This window comes from Anastrepha obliqua, chromosome 5 (assembly GCF_027943255.1).
Source record: "Anastrepha obliqua isolate idAnaObli1 chromosome 5, idAnaObli1_1.0, whole genome shotgun sequence".
In the NCBI taxonomy this organism is placed as follows: Eukaryota; Metazoa; Arthropoda; class Insecta; order Diptera; family Tephritidae; genus Anastrepha; species Anastrepha obliqua.
This window is the reverse complement of record NC_072896.1, coordinates 53,391,892-53,413,060: the sequence shown is the minus strand read 5'-3', so window position 1 is coordinate 53,413,060 and position 21,169 is coordinate 53,391,892. Positions and strand designations below refer to the sequence as shown.

At 36.3% G+C, this 21,169-nt stretch overlaps 1 protein-coding gene across 1 annotated transcript; it reads left to right on the top strand.

The window, feature by feature from the left end:
- The first annotated feature begins 1,120 nt into the window (after positions 1 to 1,120).
- Positions 1,121 to 19,765, top strand: LOC129248747 (uncharacterized). Its single transcript, XM_054888366.1, is given in 8 exon segments — positions 1,121 to 1,361; positions 1,422 to 2,182; positions 9,027 to 9,134; positions 9,726 to 10,261; positions 12,555 to 13,492; positions 13,495 to 16,766; positions 17,636 to 17,908; positions 19,661 to 19,765. Coding segments are annotated over 8 exon segments (6,234 nt in total).
- The last annotated feature ends 1,404 nt before the right edge of the window (positions 19,766 to 21,169 follow it).

Sequence of the window (21,169 nt, the reverse complement as noted above, 5' to 3'; positions counted from 1 at the left end):
AAAAAATTGAAAGTCCTAAGAAGCGATAATGGGACTGAATTTATAAACAAACGTTTTGATGAGTTTTTAAAAGCGAATGGTATATTGCGGCAATTGACAGTACCATATACGCCACAACAAAACGGCGTAGCAGAGAGGTTAAACCAAACGCTTATCGAGATGGCGAGATGCATGTTGCTTAGTGCAAATGTTGGGGAGTCACTATGGGCAGAGGCAGTGGCGACGGCAGCTTATGTGAGAAATCGTGCACCAACAAAATCATTGGGAACTGTGACACCATACGAAGCATGGTTTGGTAGAAAGCCAACAGTAGTACACTAACGCGCATTTGGATCATATGCAGTTGCACTCGATAAATGTCAACGTGGTAAGTTCAAACCAAGAGGTAAGGAGTATACCATGGTAGGTTACTCAGATACGGCAAAAGCCTACAGATTGTATGATCGCAAATCGAATCGCTTAATTGTAAGCAGAGATGTGTATTTTATAGAGAAACAAAATGCATATAAGCAAAACTATGAGATAGCACATACAAATGAAAATAGTACGGCGAGCGTAGATAATAATGTTAATGAAGTTAATATTGAAAATTCAAATAATGCGCAACCAGATGTCAATGTACATAATAATATCGAACAAGAGAATGTTATTGAAATCGCTCCTGTTGTTACATATTCAGACAGAAGCGATGATGATTTTGAATCGGCAGAAGAAGATGCAGTAGAGCCTAGACGTTGCGCAGGTAGACCTAGAATGATACGTACAGGTAGTGTTGGTAGGCCAAGAAAGGCATATAATTATTTGAGTCTTATGCAAAAGGAAGATGTCAAAATACCTGATACTGTAAACGAAGCAATGGCAAGTGAATTGTCAGAATATTGGTATGATGCTATGCAAAACGAATATGAGTCACTAATGAAAAACAAGACATGGGAACTTGTAGAGCTTCCCGCCGGATAAAAATTAGTGCGTAATAAATGGCGAAGTGCGTATAAAGCGAAATAAAGAAGGTGACATAGAGCGTTTTAAAGCTAGATTGGTAGCGAAGGGTTGTTCGCAAGTTTATGGCGTGAACTACACTGAAACGTTTTCTCCTGTGGTTCGCTATAGTACAATCAGAATGATATTTGCTATTGCGGCAGAATATAGGCTACATCTACACCAAATGGACGTATCGACCGCGTATTTAAATAGCGAGTTAGACGAAGATATTTTTATGTCACAACCAGAGATGTTTATAAATAAACGATACCCAAATCATTGTTTGAAATTAAAGAAAGCCTTGTATGGGCTTAAACAGTCGGGACGAAATTGGAACATAAAACTAGATTCAGTTTTAAAGCAAATCGGTTTTAAACAATGTGAGAGCGAACCGTGTGTATATGTTAATAATCATAATGGGCAAATTAACATAATTGCAGTGTATGTGGATGATTTGCTGATTGCATGCTCTGACTTAAATCATATGCAACGAGTGAAGAGTATGATAGCAAAACGATTTGAGGTGGTGGATAAGGGTCACTTCTTGAGCATGGAGGTTGAAAGAGAAGGCACAACTGGAGCTATATTTGTAACTCAAAAGGGGCATATAAGAAAATTACTACGTGAACATGATATGCAGGATTGTCGACCAATTTCTGTACCTTTGGATCCTGGACATAGAGTTGATTGCAATAACGAAAAATGCAAGAAGGTTGATCAGGTAAAATACCAATCACTCATTGGATCGCTAATGTATATAGCAGTGTGCACGCGACCAGATATTTTACACTCGGTGTGTAAGCTTGCTCAAAGAAATACCAACCCACATGCAGAACATTTAGCGGCAGCGAAACGTATACTGAGGTACTTAAACACAACGCAAGATAAACGACTGAAATATTACCAAACGGGAAAACCAATTGAATGCTTTGTGGATGCAGATTGGGGCGGCGATGTAACTGATCGTAAGTCGTATACAGGGTACGCTATAATTTTGGCTGGGGCAGTTTTTTCTTACGAATCGAAGAAACAGTCGACGGTAGCACTTAGGAGTACTGAAGCCGAATATATGGCTTTAACATGTGTCGTTAAAGAAGCCATTTATTTAAAACAATTGCTGAATGAAATGGAGCTTAATTGTCCTAAAGTTATGACCGTGCATGGAGATAACTCGAGTGCGATGAATCTGGTGAAGAACCCAGTATATCATTCCAGAACAAAACATATTGATATCAGATATCACTTTATAAGAAACGTATATGAAGCTGGTGAAATTGAATTAACTTATTGTAACACCAGCAATATGATTGCAGACGTTCTTACTAAGAATTTAGCTAAACCTACTCATGAAAAGTTTGTAAAAATGTTAGGTTTAAATTGAAATGAAATATTTTATTGCTTGAATATGTTCATTGAGGAGGAGTGTTGAAAATGCAACTCTGTTATCAACTCACATATTCATGCAACTCTGTTTTTTGGTTTTGTTGAAACAACATACAACACTAATTTTCTATTGCTGTAATGACTTGCTTTTTGACTTTCGTTGAATAAACATCATTTTATATTCTTGTATAAAAAGAACTCTCTAGAAGCTTTTTATTTGGTTTCCAACTGTGTGTTAACAAAAGGTAACGATCACGAAGTAATAAGTTTACTTCCAACAAGCGGGCATCTTTCTTTTGTTAAGTTTGCTCAACGTGAAAAAATTCTTTTTCGCTTATAAAATGTGCAAAAGCATGATCAGTGCCGGTGGTCATAGCTTTTGCATCCATACATACACTGCGCAGTGTGTTTTTGTGAGAAATAAGGGTTGAAAAGCAATTTGTTGCCCATGCAGGATCAGTGCGGGGATCCTAACCTCAAATACATATGTGTTCTCATAGCTATGGGCAACAAATCTTTTCAATATGTCTATTCCCTTAGGCCGCTGCGTAGTGTATATGAATTAAATATGCAATATATGTATGTACATATATACTGCGAAGTAAAATTCTTATACATGTACATACGTACTTTGCAATCCATACATTGTATGTAAATAGGCACGGTTGGTGCATGAAATATGTATGAAACCTCTAATTTAATCTTTTCCATTTTGTATTAATAACATCTTTTTTATACTATATACAGCAATATAAACGGCGAAAGTTGTACAATCAAGAAATTTAAAAGGGATCTGCATCTGACTCAGAGAACTGCAGCGGTGTAATGTTACTGCTTGCACACCGCTTCAATACTCTGTTTTTCTATAACTGAAACGCAAAAATTCCACAATTAAAATTTCAAGACCACTACTCATACTCAAACGGCAAGTGATTTGAGCTCAAGCAATCATTTCCATGACGGTCAAATGCAAGACCTGCTCTTTTTTTGTTCGATCTTCACAGTACAGAAAAACTGCAAGTTAACGGCAGACCACTTACCCCATTACAATGCTAAATGTAAACACAATTGAGAAAACATATTTTGCATCTTACAAATCCGCCAGCTCAGCATTATGCTGCTGCGTAATAAAAATTAATTGAAAATGAAATTGATATCTTCTTTGACCAGGCTGATGCAATGCCAAACCATCATTGTGAAACACATAGATTTAAGTAAACAAATTGTAAAGATATAAATAAGGGAATTTATAGAATAAAGTTTTAGTTTTTACTCCGTCTTCAACTGAAGCACGTCTTTTTAAAAAAAATGTTATTCCAGTAAGGAAAAACATAATTGGCGCCCAACGTAAAGGGCCTTGTTCTCCACTTCCAGAGCGTTTAAAAGTGATCGCAGTGCAGGCATCGAGCTCCGGTTCAACAAAGACTCAATAGCAAAGAATAATAACAGTAACAATTTTGCCATTAACACCAGCAGCGGCTTGGCTTGCAGCTTTTGCAGCAACTCCCCGTGATAGAAACGACAAGACATTTTTGCCCGATTTGGCAGCGCTCCTTGTAGCGAGCATTTTCCTGGCGCAGCACATTCTTCGCAGAAGAGGAGACACAAATGCACCGAAGATAAAAAATGATATATGAAATGTACTTGGGGTATTTTTTCATACCTTTTATTACTCTCATCCAGGCGGACATAATCAATTACTCAAACGACGAATATATTTTAATACAGAATGAACAAGCATTGCTATACGAATCGTTTGGAAGCATTTTCCATGTTACAAATTTAACATATTATGAAACTTTATATAATGAAGAAAAATTATATTTTTTACAAGAAAAAGAAAAACATTCTTATTCTACATCGGACTTTCTAGAAATAGAATCAGAACTCCAAATTATAGAATCTTCTTTAATTCAATTGGAAAAAACTAGAACAAAGAGAGGAATTAATGAAATAGGTACAGTATGGAAGTGGATAGCAGGCACACCTGACCATGACGACTACATTTTTATTTCAAATAAAATTAATGATTTAATTGAAAATAGCAATAAACAACTAACGACAAATTCTGAAATATTTAATGAAATACGACGTTTAACGAATTTAGTAAACAGTATCACAGGAATTTCGCATGAAAGAATAATACGTAAACAGAGAATTAAAATGATAATATATGAATTACAAAATATTTTGCAAACTATTACATTAGCAAAAGGAGGAATATTAAACTCACATATACTTCATACAGATGAAACAAGAGAAATAATTCAGAACGAATTACAAGCAGTAACCTTGACAGACTTATTAGACGTTTCAACATTTAAAATCATACAAAAATCAGATCTAATTATATTGTATATTAAATATCCCAAAATAAATAATATTTGTACGTTATTTGAAACCAGACCAATATCACAAAATGATGGGAAATTAATAATTGAGAATGAAGTAGCATTATGTAATAACACATTTATATCTATTGAAGAATGTAAAATTGAAATAAGTAATATTTTTTGTAAGCAAAAATTACAAAATACATGTTTTATAAATTTGTTAAATAAAAAGCCAGCTAATTGCACTAAAATCAAAGAAAATAATAAACAAATAGATAACATAATAGAGGGGGCTATATTAGTTTCAGGGAAACATACAGTTAATAAAATTGTAATAAATGGTACATATTTAATAACTTTTAATACAAGTGTGAATATAGATAACAAAACATATGAAAACCCCACAGGAAAAATTGTAAAATTTATAAAACAAAATCATTTTAAAAATTATGAAATACTTGAATTTGTAAACTCAAATGACGACACTTTAAAGTTCACTAACATAAATTTCTTAGAAAAAATTGGAAATTCGTATATTGAAAATCCCAAATCAATGTCATTATTGACCTTCATGTCACTGGCAATAATAGCATATACAGTTCATAAATTGATATTGTTTATACAAATGAAAAAGCAAGGAAAGTTCCAAAGAAATCAAGAAAAATTATATTTTGAGTTGCAAAATAAAATAAATATTCTATCAAAAGAAATCGTTGAATCGAGGGCGATTCATTTTAGAGAAGGGGGAGTTAACGGCAGACCACTTACCCCATTACAATGCTAAATGTAAACACAATTGAGAAAACATATTTTGCATCTTACAAATCCGCCAGCTCAGCATTATGCTGCTGCGTAATAAAAATTAATTGAAAATGAAATTGATATCTTCTTTGACCAGGCCGATGCAATGCCAAACCATCATTGTGAAACACATAGATTTAAGTAAACAAATTGTAAAGATATAAATAAGGGAATTTATAGAATAAAGTTTTAGTTTTTACTCCGTCTTCAACTGAAGCACGTCTTTTTTAAAAAAATGTTATTCCAGTAAGGAAAAACATAATTTGCACGCATTTGAGCGGAAAGCAAAAGAGCGGTGTGTGTGCTGATCAATACTGCTATTACCGCGATTGTTGAGTGTATGAATATCTCGTATACTCGGGTGTTAGATTTAAAAGCAATCATATATTCAACTTCGGCTAAGCGGTCTGACGTGTGAAATCTGTCAAATGAGGAAAACACCGCAAACACCGCGTCGTCATCCCTTGCAAATAGTGAGATTGTCTGCAGTATAATTCATTGCAGCACACGGAAAAAAAGGATTTTTATACATATGTAGCAGTATTTTTAAATGAAAAGTTTTTTCTTTATTGAAGCAGTGATATTATTTTATTATATTATTGTATATTAATAGGACTATGAATAAGTTCGTGCGGTTTTTTTTCGAAATTTGAAACTTTATTGACGTAAAATGGTTACAAATTTAATATTCAAAGTATTGTCCATCGCTTACTACTACTTTTTCCCATCTTTCTGGCAATTCACGGATTCCCTTTGTGAAAAATTCGGTCGGTTTTGCCGCAATCCACGAATCGATCCATTTTTTGACTTCATCGTAATTACGGAAGTGCTGGTCAGCCAGGCCATGTTGCATCGATCGGAAGAGATAGTAATCGGATGGCGCAAGGTCTGGACTATACGGCGGGTGGGGTAGGACATCCCATTTGAGCGTTTCTAAGTATGTTTTGACCACTTGTGCAACATGTGGCCGAGCATTGTCATGTTGCAAAATAACTTTGTCGTGTCTATCGGCGTATTGCGGCCGTTTTTCTCGCAGTGCTCGGCTCAAACGGATCAATTGTCGTCGGTAGACATCCCCCGCAATCGTTTCATTCGGTTTCAGTAGCTCATAATACACAACACCCAGCTGGTCCCACCAGATACACAGCATAACCTTCAGGCCATGAATATTCTGCGCCGACGTCGATGTTGAAGCATGGCCAGGGTATCCATACGTTGCCCGACGTTTTGGATTGTCGTAATGGACCCACTTTTCATCGCCAGTCACAATTCGATGCAAAAAACCCTTTCTTTTGTGCCGTTGAAGCAGTTGTTCGCATACCATAAAGCGGCGTTCAACGTCTCTTGGCTTCAATTCATACGGCACCCAATGGCCTACCTTTCGGATCATTCCCATGGCTTTTAAACGTTTGGAAATGGTTGATTGATCAACTCCCAAAGTTTTTGCAACCTCTTCTTGCGTTTGAGCCGGATCTTGATCGAGCAATTCCTCCAATTCGGTATCCATGAACTTTGGCGGCGCACCCTCGCGTTCTTCGTCTTCCAAGCCAAAATCACCACTTTTAAAGCGTGCAAACCACTTCTGGCACGTTCGCTCAGCTAGAGCATGCTCACCATAAACTTCCACCAAGATACGATGACTTTCGGCTGCTTTTTTCTTCATATTAAAAAATTCCCCGCAAAAACACATTATTTGGCACGAAATTCGACATTTTCAAGTGTGGTAAAAATATTGTTGTTTACGCTTCAAATAAAAAACTTATACTGACGTTTGTGCCTTACGACAGTAGCTCTCCAATGAATGTTTGGAAATGTGGATCGATGGAATAATAATCAAGTTACGCCATCTGTTGTAAAACCGCAAGGAACTTATTCATAGTCCTATTACTATTAATTATGACAGAAAATAAAATGAACTTTAAAATAAAAATTGAAAACCAAATTCATTTTTTTATAAATAACTTATCGTACAAAAACAAATAATAATTTTTCTTTTAACTTACTTCTAAAGATACTTATGTACAAAGGTATAAAGAAATTTTCTCAGCAATAAAATTTGAATTCTCCGCCATTATAAATCTTTTAAAAATAAACATATAATCACATGCACACATTAATATACATACATATCTGCAAGTAGAGTGATTCGTGCCCTTTGTTAATGCACTGCCGACGAAAACAAAGATAAAAAACATAAATAAGAAAGTGGACTCCTTCGAGTGCTAATCATTTATATATTGAGTGAACACGTGATGGCATAGATATTTTTTAGCGGTACTCTTTTGCTTGTGTGTTATGATCTATTTGTGCAGGTGGTGTTTTCAGTATTTTTGTCATTCGGTAGTGGTCATATGCAGCACCGCATAGCCGAAGTGATCGCACAAGCGGTAGTTATAAACGAAGCAAAGACTGAACAAAGAAAGACTCGGATGTACTAACGATATATGTACATAGAACATTTACTGCTCTGTTGCGGTTCTGCTCAGCGCAAACACCGCTTAGTTTGCGTTGGTCGTACATATTGATACCGCTTTTTTTGTGAGTGGATCGCAAGTCAGAAAAATACAACCGCTTGCAGTTCTCTGCTCGGTAAGTATTAAATCAGTGAATGTGTTAAAGATATGGAAAGGCATGACCAGTGCAGTTGGTCATAGCTTTTGTTTATACACTGTGCAGTGATTGTGTGGCCAATAAATGTGTCACAGGATCAGTGCGATTAATCCAAACCAGAAAGATGTGCATGTGCCATAGTTTAAGAAGCCAATTGTTTGCATTATAAATTTCTATTTGTGATTTGGTTAATAGCAATCGCCTGCGCAGTGTAAGTAAATGGAAAAAATGTATGCACGCTTGTAGGATAAGAATAATACATACATATATGTATGTAAATATTTATATACACGAACCTGCATACACTTTTCCATTTATGTATAAGAAATATGCATATACATATAAGCAATTTGTGAAAAGTTGTATAGGTAAATAATCTAAGTTAACACGCTGCGGCACCCAACATATTGCATTCCCACACCTTACCGATACACGTGCCGCTGCATCAGCATAATCGCTGTTATTCTATAGGACAACCCAACACCCTAAGTCAAGGCCAATTGCATATCAGGTACCACGTACTAATGCTAACGCACTAAGAACAGAGCCAGACGCAGCGTCAGCAAATTATGTTTCACACGATTGTGAAATACTTGCACATGCCCCCAGTGCATGCCAACCGTGGGAAGCTAGGGGCGGAGCCAGCGTACCAAGACGCGGCGCACCTGAAGGCAGCAGAACGACCCAAACCTATAAAGGCCTGCAGCGCACATCAAGGGGCAGTTGCGTAGTGGACATTAACCGTAGCTTGTAACATTTACCTTTGTAGTAAATAAACCTTGTAAATTCTAACTTTGATCCTTTAGTGTTTCATTTGCAGGCCAAGTTGGCCCTTTAATTTTTTTTAGTGTATTGGACTGAAAGTCCTTTTCTTCTATATTATTAAACTAATAAATCTTTTTTAACCTTAACTTGTAGCTCGTAAGCGAATTAATTAAAAGGGAGACGTGCGGGTTTTACATTGCCGGCAGCGCTAGCAACGTCCAACATTTACCAACATCCAGCACAGCTACCAGGGCAGATTCAGTAAGTATTTTGCAATTTTTCAATTGTGCGTTATTAGTCTGATATTATATCTTTCACATATGTATTTTTTTAATTATTGAAATTTGTGTTTAATTTTTCTTACAGAACACATTAATACACACACACTTACACGCAGGTGAAACACTTATTCAACACTAGATTGAACACTTATTTCAGGTGAATCAGTTTCTCTGGCTTCTTTACAAAAGGAGCTTAGAGAAATGCGGAGCGATATCCGTGAATCATGGGGGGAAATAAAGACCACCTTAAGGGACCTAGAAAGTAAGGGGGAAAGGAATTTGAAGGAAACTAAAAATTAACTAAGTAAATATTAAAATTATTTATAAAATAAATAATATGCAATAAATAACCATTTGTATTAGTAATTTTGAAGGATTATTGTATATAGGATCCGTAAGTATTACCTACAAAATTACCCAGTTGAAGAGATTCTGTTAACTATCTGTTAACAACGAAATTCACTAGTTTATGAAATTCTGTTCACTACATGTTAACAACAACATTCATGAGTTCAGAAGGTTTTGTTCACTACATGTTACCTACATCATTCACAACTTGAATGTCAATTAGAGCAGCACAGCAGTATATGAGAAATTTCTCTCAGTGCGAGCGAATAAAAGCATCACACGTACAGAGAACGTTAATGACAGTGAAATAGGTTGTGACACAGAAGTTGAGGAAGAGGATTTCGTTGCAAACACCAGCTCATCAGATGAAGCAACTGATGAGGATGAAGATAACGTTATTACATGTGAGAAAACTATACTTCGAGGGAAAAATGGTCATAAATGGTCATCAGTTAAAGGTACAACTCATCATTATGGGCTAAATATCGTACATAAAAGTCGAGGGCCTACCCGTCAGTGTAAAAACATAATTGATCCGTTCGACTGTTTCAAACTGTTCATAACAGGAGATATCGTCGACGAAGTTGTAAAGTGGACAAATGTTGAAATAAATCAACGCCAATTAATCTTACTAGCAAATACGGATCAGACACAACGACGTAACACAAATGAAAATGAAATATATGCAGTTATGGGTATATTGGTGTGGACCGCTGTTAAAAAAGATCAGCATTTATCTGTGGAGGAATTATTTGACAGGTGTTATTCTGGATCCATCTACGCAAGCGTTCTTACCAAAGCCAGAATTCAATTTCTTATGTCCTGCCTGCGGTTCGACGATAAATCTCTGGACCTTTGCACTTTGGCCATGGAGTATATCGCAGGCGATGGAACGATAAGCTTTATGACGATATAGACATAGCGCGGCGAATAAAGATCCTGCAGCTACACTGGCTGGGTCATGTCGTCCGAATGGATACATCTGGTGCCAGTTTAGCACAAGAAAAAACACTGGCGCGCTTTGTTAACCATGGTCGCGAAAGTGGTCATCGCGCCAATTAAGAAGAAGAAGGTATCAAATCTTTATTACGTTAAACTCTTACTATAGTGTTTATTTAGTTCTGTTTTATTCAGCGATCTTATATGTATTTATCAAATATTCGGTTTACTGATTAATCGCATTTTAATATTTACATCTTTTTAGGGTCTACGTCAATCGCTCTTGTTAGAAATGATATAATTACATTCTTCGCGGTCTTATTAATGGTCTGCTGCACTTTGAGACTTAAGGTGAAAATAAGTTAATGAATGGCTTAATTTAATTTAATTTGATCCCACCACAGGTCTAAATGGCTTAATTTAATTTAATTTGATCCCACCGAATTCACATTATTTAAAAAGAAACTCAAACTGAAAATTCGGCTCTTGTAGAGGTAAGTACTTTAAGAACAATGAGAAATTATATCCATTCAGGAGCTCTTGCGTTTAATCTGGAAACTGAATTTCCATTTGTAATAATAATACTTTTACTGCAGATATGCGTGTGTTTTGCACTACCATGCCATTCAACGTTGGGTCCAGAAACATAAACGGCGAAAAACTGCCCACCGGCACATTCATGATAAGCAGTGAATCGGCAAGCGGGCACATGCACGAAAAAGCTTAAAAAATGCAGGTGAAATATATTGAAAAGCCTGCTCTAAATGCTAAATGTAATGTGAAATGTTGCAGTATGAAACCGTTATGAAACCGCGTTCACTTTGCTCATAATGAATATTCGGCAAAAGCACACTATATTAAGCATAGCTATAAGTTAATTGGTGTATGTAAGGGACAAGGTAAAAGTTGTAATTAAGATATCTTTTAATTATCTGAATTAATATTAAGTATACTGGAACTTCGAGAGCGTCATGTGGGTGAGCTTAATTTACCACCAGAAGTAACCATTTACACCAAGCGTCTTATACAATCACTCCCACCCCAAAAACCGCACACGTATTGGTTATGCCTTTCCCGCATATGAGGTGTACTCTGTGGGTTACTAAAATCCAAATATATATATAACAGGGCTTACACTCTTTTTGGCTGCTTGGCCGAGTTTCTCCTCCTATTATGGAATGCGTTTTGATTATGTTTCACAATTCATTAGGTTTCTGTAAAAACTATACGAGGGAAGGCGCAGAGCAAATGCAAACTCTGCATACCGCCAATATCTTTTGTATCAGAAGATTGGATGCATTCTACTGCATTGTTCCAATACCGACATTAGCGTTTCTTTGAAGTTTGTGAGTATCGATCATATCCAAACGCACTTTAGCTACATATAAAATGCGATAATGTGGGCATATTTCAGTCAGATAACCAGTTAATAGAGAACTAAAGAGAAAACAAGCACGCGAAAGGTTGATTTTAATGTAAGTGAAGAAGAATGGTTGAAGTTTATTGAAAGAGCATATTGCCAAAGCTCTGAAGGTTAAGCAAGCTGTAAATGCAATGCCTTTGCCTGAAGTGAATGCCAATATATAGAAGCTGTCCAAAAAACAAAGAAAGATGTAAATAATCTGTACTATTGAACATTTTCTAATATATGGTTTGAATTTAGGATTTACCAATGTTTTCAAATTACACGGAGAACTAAATAACGTGTAAATTTTTGCCTCAGTGACGATACGTCAAACGAAGTGAAGGAAGCGTTCTTTATTGTTGTGAGAAACAAATATTAAAAGATGTGCTCACAGTCTGTCAACGTCGAATGGTATATAATCTATGATGAACTTTTAACTGGCGAACAAATTTTTGCTTACGGAGTTTACGATTTGAATGTTTGTCAGGACTGATTACGGCCTTGCTAAATATATATGTATATATGTCGGCGCATACCGAGTTTGTGTGTGTGAGGTTGTGGTTTTGCGCGTGTCGCCGCATGTCGAGTTTGTGTGCGTGTGGTTGTAGTTTTGGATATTTCACATTAATGACAATTTCATCATTATTGTGATATTGCATCAGCCTCTAATTGTGTTGTGATTGGTTGCTTGTATTTTGTCGCTTTAAGAAGTACCGTTTTAGCGGGGCACCAGCGTTCTGACGCTGTCGCCGAGTGTGGTTCGATGGTAGGCACAAGGAAGAGAGTTCAGACTCAAGTCAGTATAATTCTGAACTCGAGTGCGGTCGAGACTCGCTGCGCTATGATGGACGAAAATAATAGTGACCCGGCATCAGAAGTGGGATCTGGCCCTCTACCTTCAACAGTTGATGCATCTTGGAAAACCATAATGGAGTTGCAAAATAAAAATTTAATTGAACTGGTTCGGGCCATACAATCAACGGCATCAGGCAGTGCAGTGCAGAATAAATCAGTGCAACTACCCAAATTCAACCCAGACAAGTCGGGCGCCAACGCTTCATCGTGGTGTACTACCGTTGAAATTATTCTTCAAGAAAATGCATTAAAAGGCAGCGCGTTGGTCATGGCCTTGAGCTCAGCATTAGAGGGAAGCGCTTCGCAATGGCTTTCGCAAGTGTGTTACGCCGAAATCACCTGGGCCGAGTGTAAAGAACTGTTCATACAGCGCTTTGATACCGTAGAAACACCAGCCGCAATGTTTCTAAGTATGCTGTCGAATCGACCGACTGATGGCGAGTGTCTCGCAGTGCATGCAAGCCGCATGGTTACAGAGCTGACGACGAAATGGCGCCAAATGGGAGTTGAAGAGATTGCTGTCTCTGTCACTCTTGCGTTGCTAGCAAGTTTCGATAATCAATTGCAGCGTTTAAGCTTCACGTCGAATGTTAAAACAAGAAGCGATTTGCAGTCCGAATTAAAAGCGTTCACTTTTAATAAAAGGAAATCTGGCTTTATGGAGCATCAATCCGAAACTTTTCCCAAACGGCAAAAACAATCACCGATAGAGTGTCACTTCTGCGACAAATTGGGCCATAAAATGATTGACTGCCGACTCAAGAAACAACAAAATCATTTTTCAAGTGCTAAACATCAAGCGTAACATGCTACAAGTGCGGAGAATTGGGTCACATATCTACCCAATGCCCAAAGAAGGAAGCTAATAGGAACAAGACATTCAACCAGGAAAAGCGAGTCGAGCAGTGCAGCGTTGCAGTACCAAAGGGACACATGGATCATAGAGGCCAAATTTTTGAAATCACCTTCGATTCTGGAGCAGAATGTTCGTTGATGAAAGAAAAGATAAGTACAAAATTCTCTGGCAAAAGATTCAATAATGTGGTTATGCTGAAAGGCATAGGCAGTGGTGGAATTTGTAGTACTGTACAGATATTAAGTAATGTAAAAACTGATGACAATTGCATTGAAATTCTGTTTTATATAATAAGTGATGATCACATGGAAAACAATATTGTCATTGGACGGGAAATACTAAATCAGGGTTTCGATATTGTTGTTTCATCAAACCAATTTAAAATCTCAAGAACCAAAATAATTAATTCATGTATTGGTGGTGAGCCGACCGATATTGATAGAGAACTTGAGGGTCAAGACAAAGTAAAACTGCATTCATTGTTGGCAAAGTATTCAAATTCTTTTATAAAAGGTATTCCAGGTACTAAAGTCAAGGTTGGTGAAATGAAAATTAGATTAATTGATCCAAGTAAAACAGTTCAAAGAAGGCCATATCGTTTAAGTCCATGCGAGCGAGATTTAGTAAGGGAAAAAATTAACGAATTGCTAAAATACAAAATAATTAGACCAAGCTGTTCACCTTACGCAAGCCCCATATTGTTGGTCAAGAAGAAAAATGGTTCAGATAGTCTTTGTGTTGACTACAGAGAGCTAAATTCAAATACAGTCGCCGATAAATACCCGTTGCCACTTATACAGGATCAAATAAATAAACTTCAAGGAGTTAATTATTTTACGTGTTTAGATATGGCCAGCGGTTATTACCAAATTCCCTTACACACCGATTCTATTGAGTATACAGCATTTGTGACCCCAGATGGTCCATATGAATTTTTATCAATGCCGTTGGGGCTTAGAAACGCGCCTTCTGTGTTTCAACGTTTAGTAATGCAAGCTCTAGGTGACTTAGCAAATTCTTATGTTATCGTCTATATGGACGATATAATGATAATTGCCTCAACAAAAGATCAAGCGCTAGAAAGATTAGAAATTGTTCTAAACACATTAACAGAAGCTGGATTTTCATTCAACATTACAAAGTGTTCTTTTGTGAAAACATCGGTTCAATATTTAGGCTACAATATTAGTGCTGGTGAAATTCGTCCAAACCCTCAGAAAATTGTAGCATTAACTGCTCTTCCGCCTCCACAGTCAGTCACATCGCTAAGACAAATTATTGGCTTAGCATCTTATTTTCCACAATTTATTGGGGGATTTTCACAATTGATGAAGCCGCTGTATTTTTTAACTTCAGACAAAAGTAAATTCGTTTGGAAAACTGAACATGAGCAGATACGAAAAAAAGTTGTTTCTATTCTTACCGATAAACCAGTCCTTGTAATTTTTGACCCAAATCATCCAATTGAGTTGCATACAGATGCAAGTTGTGATGGCTACGGTGCAATTTTATTACACAAAATTATTAACAAACCCCACGTAATTGAGTACTATAGTAAAATTACTTCACCTGCAGAGTCAAGATACCACTCATATGAGTTGGAAACTTTAGCTGTTGTAAACTCCATTAAACATTTTCGACATTATCTGTTAGGCAGGAACTTTACTGTGTTTACTGATTGTAACTCGCTAAAGGCGTCAAGAAACAAACAAGACTTGACCCCCAGAGCACAGCGTTGGTGGGCTTACTTGCAGGCGTTTACGTTCGACATTCAATACAGAGAGGGGAAAAGAATGGCACATGTCGACTTTTTGTCAAGAAATCCTCTTTTACCAAAGCCTACTTGTGGAGTAGGGGTGATTGACGAGAAGAGAGTTAACTTGGCTGAAATTTCAAGCAACTGGCTCATTGCTGAACAGCGTCGAGACGCGGACATAACCGAAATTGTGATTAAATTAAAAGATTTTTCTCTTGCTGAAGATATTGCGAAAACCTATGAACTAAGGGCAGAAGTTCTTTACCGAAAAATACAGAGGAATGGCAGAACACGTTGTTTACCAGTAGTGCCACGTGCCTTTAGATGGTCTGTTATCAACCAAGTTCATGAGTCGATAATGCATTTAGGTTGGGAGAAGACACTGGATAAAGTCTACGATTTTTATTGGTTGGACAATATGTCAAAATATGTTAGAAAATTTGTTGATAACTGTATCACTTGTAAAATATCCAAATCAACCTCAGGAAAAATACAAGCTGAATTGCATCCCATTCCTAAAGTCAATATTCCTTGGCACACTATCCACATCGATATAACTGGAAAACTAAGTGGCAAAAGTGACCAGAAGGAGTATGTAATTGTTCAAGTAGACGCGTTTACCAAGTATGTCTATCTGAGTCATAGCCTTAAATTAGACAGTGAGAGTTGCATAAAGGCTGTTCAATCTGCTGTTTCGTTGTTTGGAGTACCAAACCGAATAATAGCTGACCAGGGTAGGTGTTTTACGGGTGGAAAGTTTAGCCAATTCTGTTCAGATAAGAAAATAAACTTGCATTTGATTGCCACTGGTGCTAGCCGAGCTAATGGCCAAGTGGAACGAACAATGAGTACGTTGAAAAATATGCTAACTGCGGTTGAAACTGGAACTCAGTCTTGGCAAGATGTGTTGGGAGAGGTGCAGTTGGCAATCAATTGTACAACTAACCGCGTGACGAAGGCTAGTCCGTTAGAAATATTATTGGGAAAGATAGCACGTCCATTAGGATTACTCCCACCTAGCGATATTGAAGATGAGGTTGATCTGTCAGATGTAAGAGCACAAGCCGAAAAGAATGTTTTAGCTACAGCAGTTTATGACGAAGACCGATTTAATAAAAATAAGGCAAAAGTTATTAGACACAAAGTTGGCGATTTTGTGCTACTTAAAAGCGAAGAAAGGCATCAAACCAAATTGAGTCCAAAGTTCAAGGGACCTTTTGAAATAATTGATGTGCTAGATGGTGACAGGTACAATTTAAGGTCTTTAACCAATAAACGAAATTACAAATATGCTCATGAAGATTTAAGAAGATTCCCGGAGGGGCAAGTGCCCGAAGAGCTGAATGTGTGTGATGATTATAATAATACTGTTGAGATTGATAACAAGGTTGCAGCCTGTGAAGATAGGGAAAATGAAAATATTGCGAATCTTGAAGTCACTAAAGAGAGTGAAGTACACCAATAAGGGTGACAAATGATGTTGTACGGCTGGCCAAAGAAAAGGGCAGAGTACTTGATTATATGATAATGCAAGCACAAGTGCAAAACATACTAATGTTTGTTTTGATCATGGCGTGTGGGGCATTGATTGTATAACTGTAATGTTAAAAGAAGAATGTTGTTAAAAATTACTTTAAAAAAAAAAAGTATAATAATAATAATGGTAACGCTAAACTATAATATTTGTAAGCAAACCTGAAACAATGTTGTATGAATTGAATAGAAATGAATTGAATTAAAATGAATTGTTAACATAATGAGTTTATACGAATTAAAAAAGGAAAACGAAATGAAGATAGTTTAAATGTAAGCATTTCCTACACGAGGGCGTGTTAAAGTCAGGATGGCCGTGTCGGCGCATACCGAGTTTGTGTGTGTGAGGTTGTGGTTTTGCGCGTGTCGAGTTTGTGTGCGTGTGGTTGGAGTTTTGGATATTTCACATTAATGACAATTTCATCATTATTGTGATATTGCATCAGCCTCTAATTGTGTTGTGATTGGTTGCTTGTATTTTGTCGCTTTAAGAAGTACCGTTTTAGCGGGGCACCAGCGTTCTGACGCTGTCGCCGAGTGTGGTTCGATGGTAGGCACAAGGAAGAGAGTTCAGACTCAAGTCAGTATAATTCTGAACTCGAGTGCGGTCGAAACTCGCTGCGCTATGATGGACGAAAATAATAGTGACCCGGCATATACATATATGACGGTTGAGGCGGGATTTTGTTGCGGCTCACCAAAGCTGGACAGTTGAAGATTGGGATCAGGTACGTCTTTATAAATGGATTATAAAAGACCTTTTTTCATAAAATTTCAAAACGATTGCAGGTTATTTGGTCTGATGAAACCAAAATCAATCGATTTCAGTCAGATGGTCGGGCCTGGTATTGGGTTAAAGACCCAAATGCAGTCCAGCCACATCACATCAAGCAGACAGTAAAACATGGTGGTGGCTCCATTATGGTGTGGGGCTGCATTTCCAAAAATGGTGTGGGTCCTTTAGTACGAATAGACGGTATAATGCGGAAAGAGGAATACCTGGCCATATTGGAACAAAATCTGCCGGGTGTAGTGGAAAGTATGGGTCTTGCTGCTGAAAAAGTACAATAATTTTTCAGCAAGACAATGACCCTAAGCACACCGCACATGTTGTACGAAATTGGATGCAACGCCAAAAATTTCGTAACTTGAAGTGGCCTCCACAATCACCGGACATGAACCCAATCGAAAATTTATGGAGTCATGTAAAATCGAAGCTTGCCGAATATTCAAGTCCGCCCAGTGGAGTTAATGAGCTGTGGGAGCGAACACGCGATGTATGGGATGCTATTCCGACTGACTTTATCTTGAGGTATACACGAAGTATGCCCAATCGTATCCACGAGCTGAAAAAATCCAAAGGATATTGGACATCTTATTAATATTTATTTTATTTATTGTAAAAAATAAAATATGGGTTGAGTGCAAAACTATAACATTTGTCTTTATTTGCATTATTGCTTGCTACTAGTGTTGTTGTTGTTGCATTGACACCAAACCGGTTTGAGAGAGAGAGTACATACATGCCAATAAAGTAATGCAAAAAAAATATTTGATTTGTTAAAACATGTCTAAAAAAAAATGTGTTGAAATAGAAAGTATTACATTTTGTTACAGTTTTGCTCTTCAGTGTATGCGTGCAAAACTATATCTATTAAAGATGCAATAGAACTTAGTTGTCCCATATACATATGTATTCAAATACGTTTCTTTGAAGTTTTATTTTATTTATTTTAAATTTCAAAGTTTGGTACTATCTATAAAATGCATACATATATGAATTATTCCCTGTAATATACATACATATGTAAATTTAAAAAAATTTCGTTTGGCAAAGGAACAAAAATGCATATTCAAATGTATGTACATAAATATAATATGATAAGGCAATGAGTAGTGAGATAGGTCATTGTTGCTGCAGTGCGTGTGCACATACATACATTTGTAACACTATAAGAATTGAAGATGCAATTGAACTTTTGCACGAATATAACTAACAAAACATATGTATGTATATAAACATATATTGATATACATATATATTCATCAATATACCAATATGCTCTTTGAATTCTTGTCTAAAATTTATTTCGACTCGAAAAATTAGTAAAAATTTTCATCAAATTTACACTAAAACGCACACAATAAAATGTGAGGTCGTTTTATAATGTATTTTGTTTAAATTTTTCTTTTGAAATTAAAACAGCAAACATTAAAGTTACTTTGATTTTAAATGTTGTCTTTTTATTTGGTTATATTTGTTTGAAAATATAAATTGAATAAATTTTCGTTTATCAAGGGAACATAGAAATGCACAAGCAAATGCCTTGCAAAATGCCGTCGGCATTCGTCAATTTGATTTCATACAGAAACCAAAAACTGAGCAGAGCCAATGTACTTGTATATAATGCACTGTAATCAGCTCTGTTAAGAACTTCCCCGCTGTCGAGTTAAGCGAGGTGAAATAGTGTTCGCGGTTTCACTTCATTTTTGACAACTCACACTATTCGTAGCTCGTGAGACTTCTCTATTCATCAATGTTCTCTGACACGTATAGACTGGAAGTAGGCAGCAAGTGCACGGCGTAGAACATAAAATTACTATAAAGCTCACAACTTCACAAGTGAACGATACCCACAATTTAGCAGTGTAAATAGCAGATAGTTGGTTTGCAGGGTTCATGGCGACTTGCAATTGCAACACATAACAACTACACATACACCACACAATACACCATCACACGATCAGAAGTCACACTGTATTCTTCAAAAATAAATAAACTAATTATTCTATCTTAATTGTTTGCCATCACAGATACAAGGACAAATGTATCATTTGCATGGTTCAATGGTGCCAACACCAGATGAACCGCATCAATTTCTGCAAATATATGTATGTAACAGTGGCAACAGTGGTTGACTGAGCACAGTACAGCATAGAGGCAACGGTAAGATAGCCGCGTAGTTAAGTGCCAGTCGGTAAGTCGTCGCGCCGTGAAGCGGTTGTACATTAAAGAACATTTACTTAACATAACTTTTGAATTATACCTAATAAATTCGGTAAATAAAACACCAAGTGTTACATTGTTAAAATAAACGAACTGAACTCTTTTATTTGTTACATGTATTTCATTTCGTCGATGGTGGATCAGCTGAATGTGTGGTGCAATATACAAGGAACACAACAGTTAAAGAGACGAATTATTAAACAGTTGCAAGCATTTTTTCACGCTAATAACGCTGTGGTTAATATGCTCAAAACCACATTGAACGAATGCCATCGGATACGCATTCGATGTTTCATAAAATTAAGCTTCTGGTACTGATATACGATAAATATCACCACAAACAATGCTTATACCATTGGTTTGTTTACGAATACAGTGAATTCAAATGTGCAAAGGTGCAAAATGGTACCCAAATGCTACTGCGTGGTTAGCCAAATGTGAAAAGTTGTGTGTTTTAAATTGAATTCAGCTATATTTGAAAATCAATTAAAATATTTGTTAAGCCAGATTCTGGCAAACTAATAATATAATGTAAATTAGAATAAAATAAATTAAATAATATTGAATTTAAAAAAATTGAAATTGTATTAACGCTTAATATTAAGTTATTTTATATTGTTTATTTATAAGTAGGTATGTAGTATACTTTACTGTTTCTCGCTGTCGCTATTTCTATTTACTTCCGAACATTGACTTTATTCTACAACTATACCTACTTTCCGTTCTTCCTATTTCTATTTACTTAACTGCAAACTCTCTCTAACTCTCCACTTACTGTTCTTCCATTTCCGCTATTTCTCGTATCTTAGTTTTAGGCCTAATATAAGGACAGTACATGTGTAATAAACTCCACTATTGAAATTGTAATCGGACGTGCACGGTGTTTTCTTTTTTAATTACGCGGCGTTACAGGCAATATCATTTTAGTTCGCGCTTCTACCCTTATAAAGTTTTTTCTTAAACCAGTTAAATATCTTCACAAAATAGTGAAGATTTTTCAATATTGATTTTAATTAAACAAAACAATTTACTCATTAAAAAAGAAAGTTTGTTCTAATCTAGTTCTATCCTATAATAAAATAATAAATGTATTTACTAACTATGCCCAGCTTGCTGTTATACAGTAGCTCCAAACGAAACTCGTACATACACCTAGATATTTGTTTTTACATTAAATAGGGGGGACTAGTATTGCAATAAAAACTAATTGGTTTTATTTAATTAGTATATTGTGTAATATATTAAACGGCAAAAGCAAATTTAGAAATGCTCCTTTATTTATTAAAATAAAAACAAATTATTTAACAAGTGGCAAT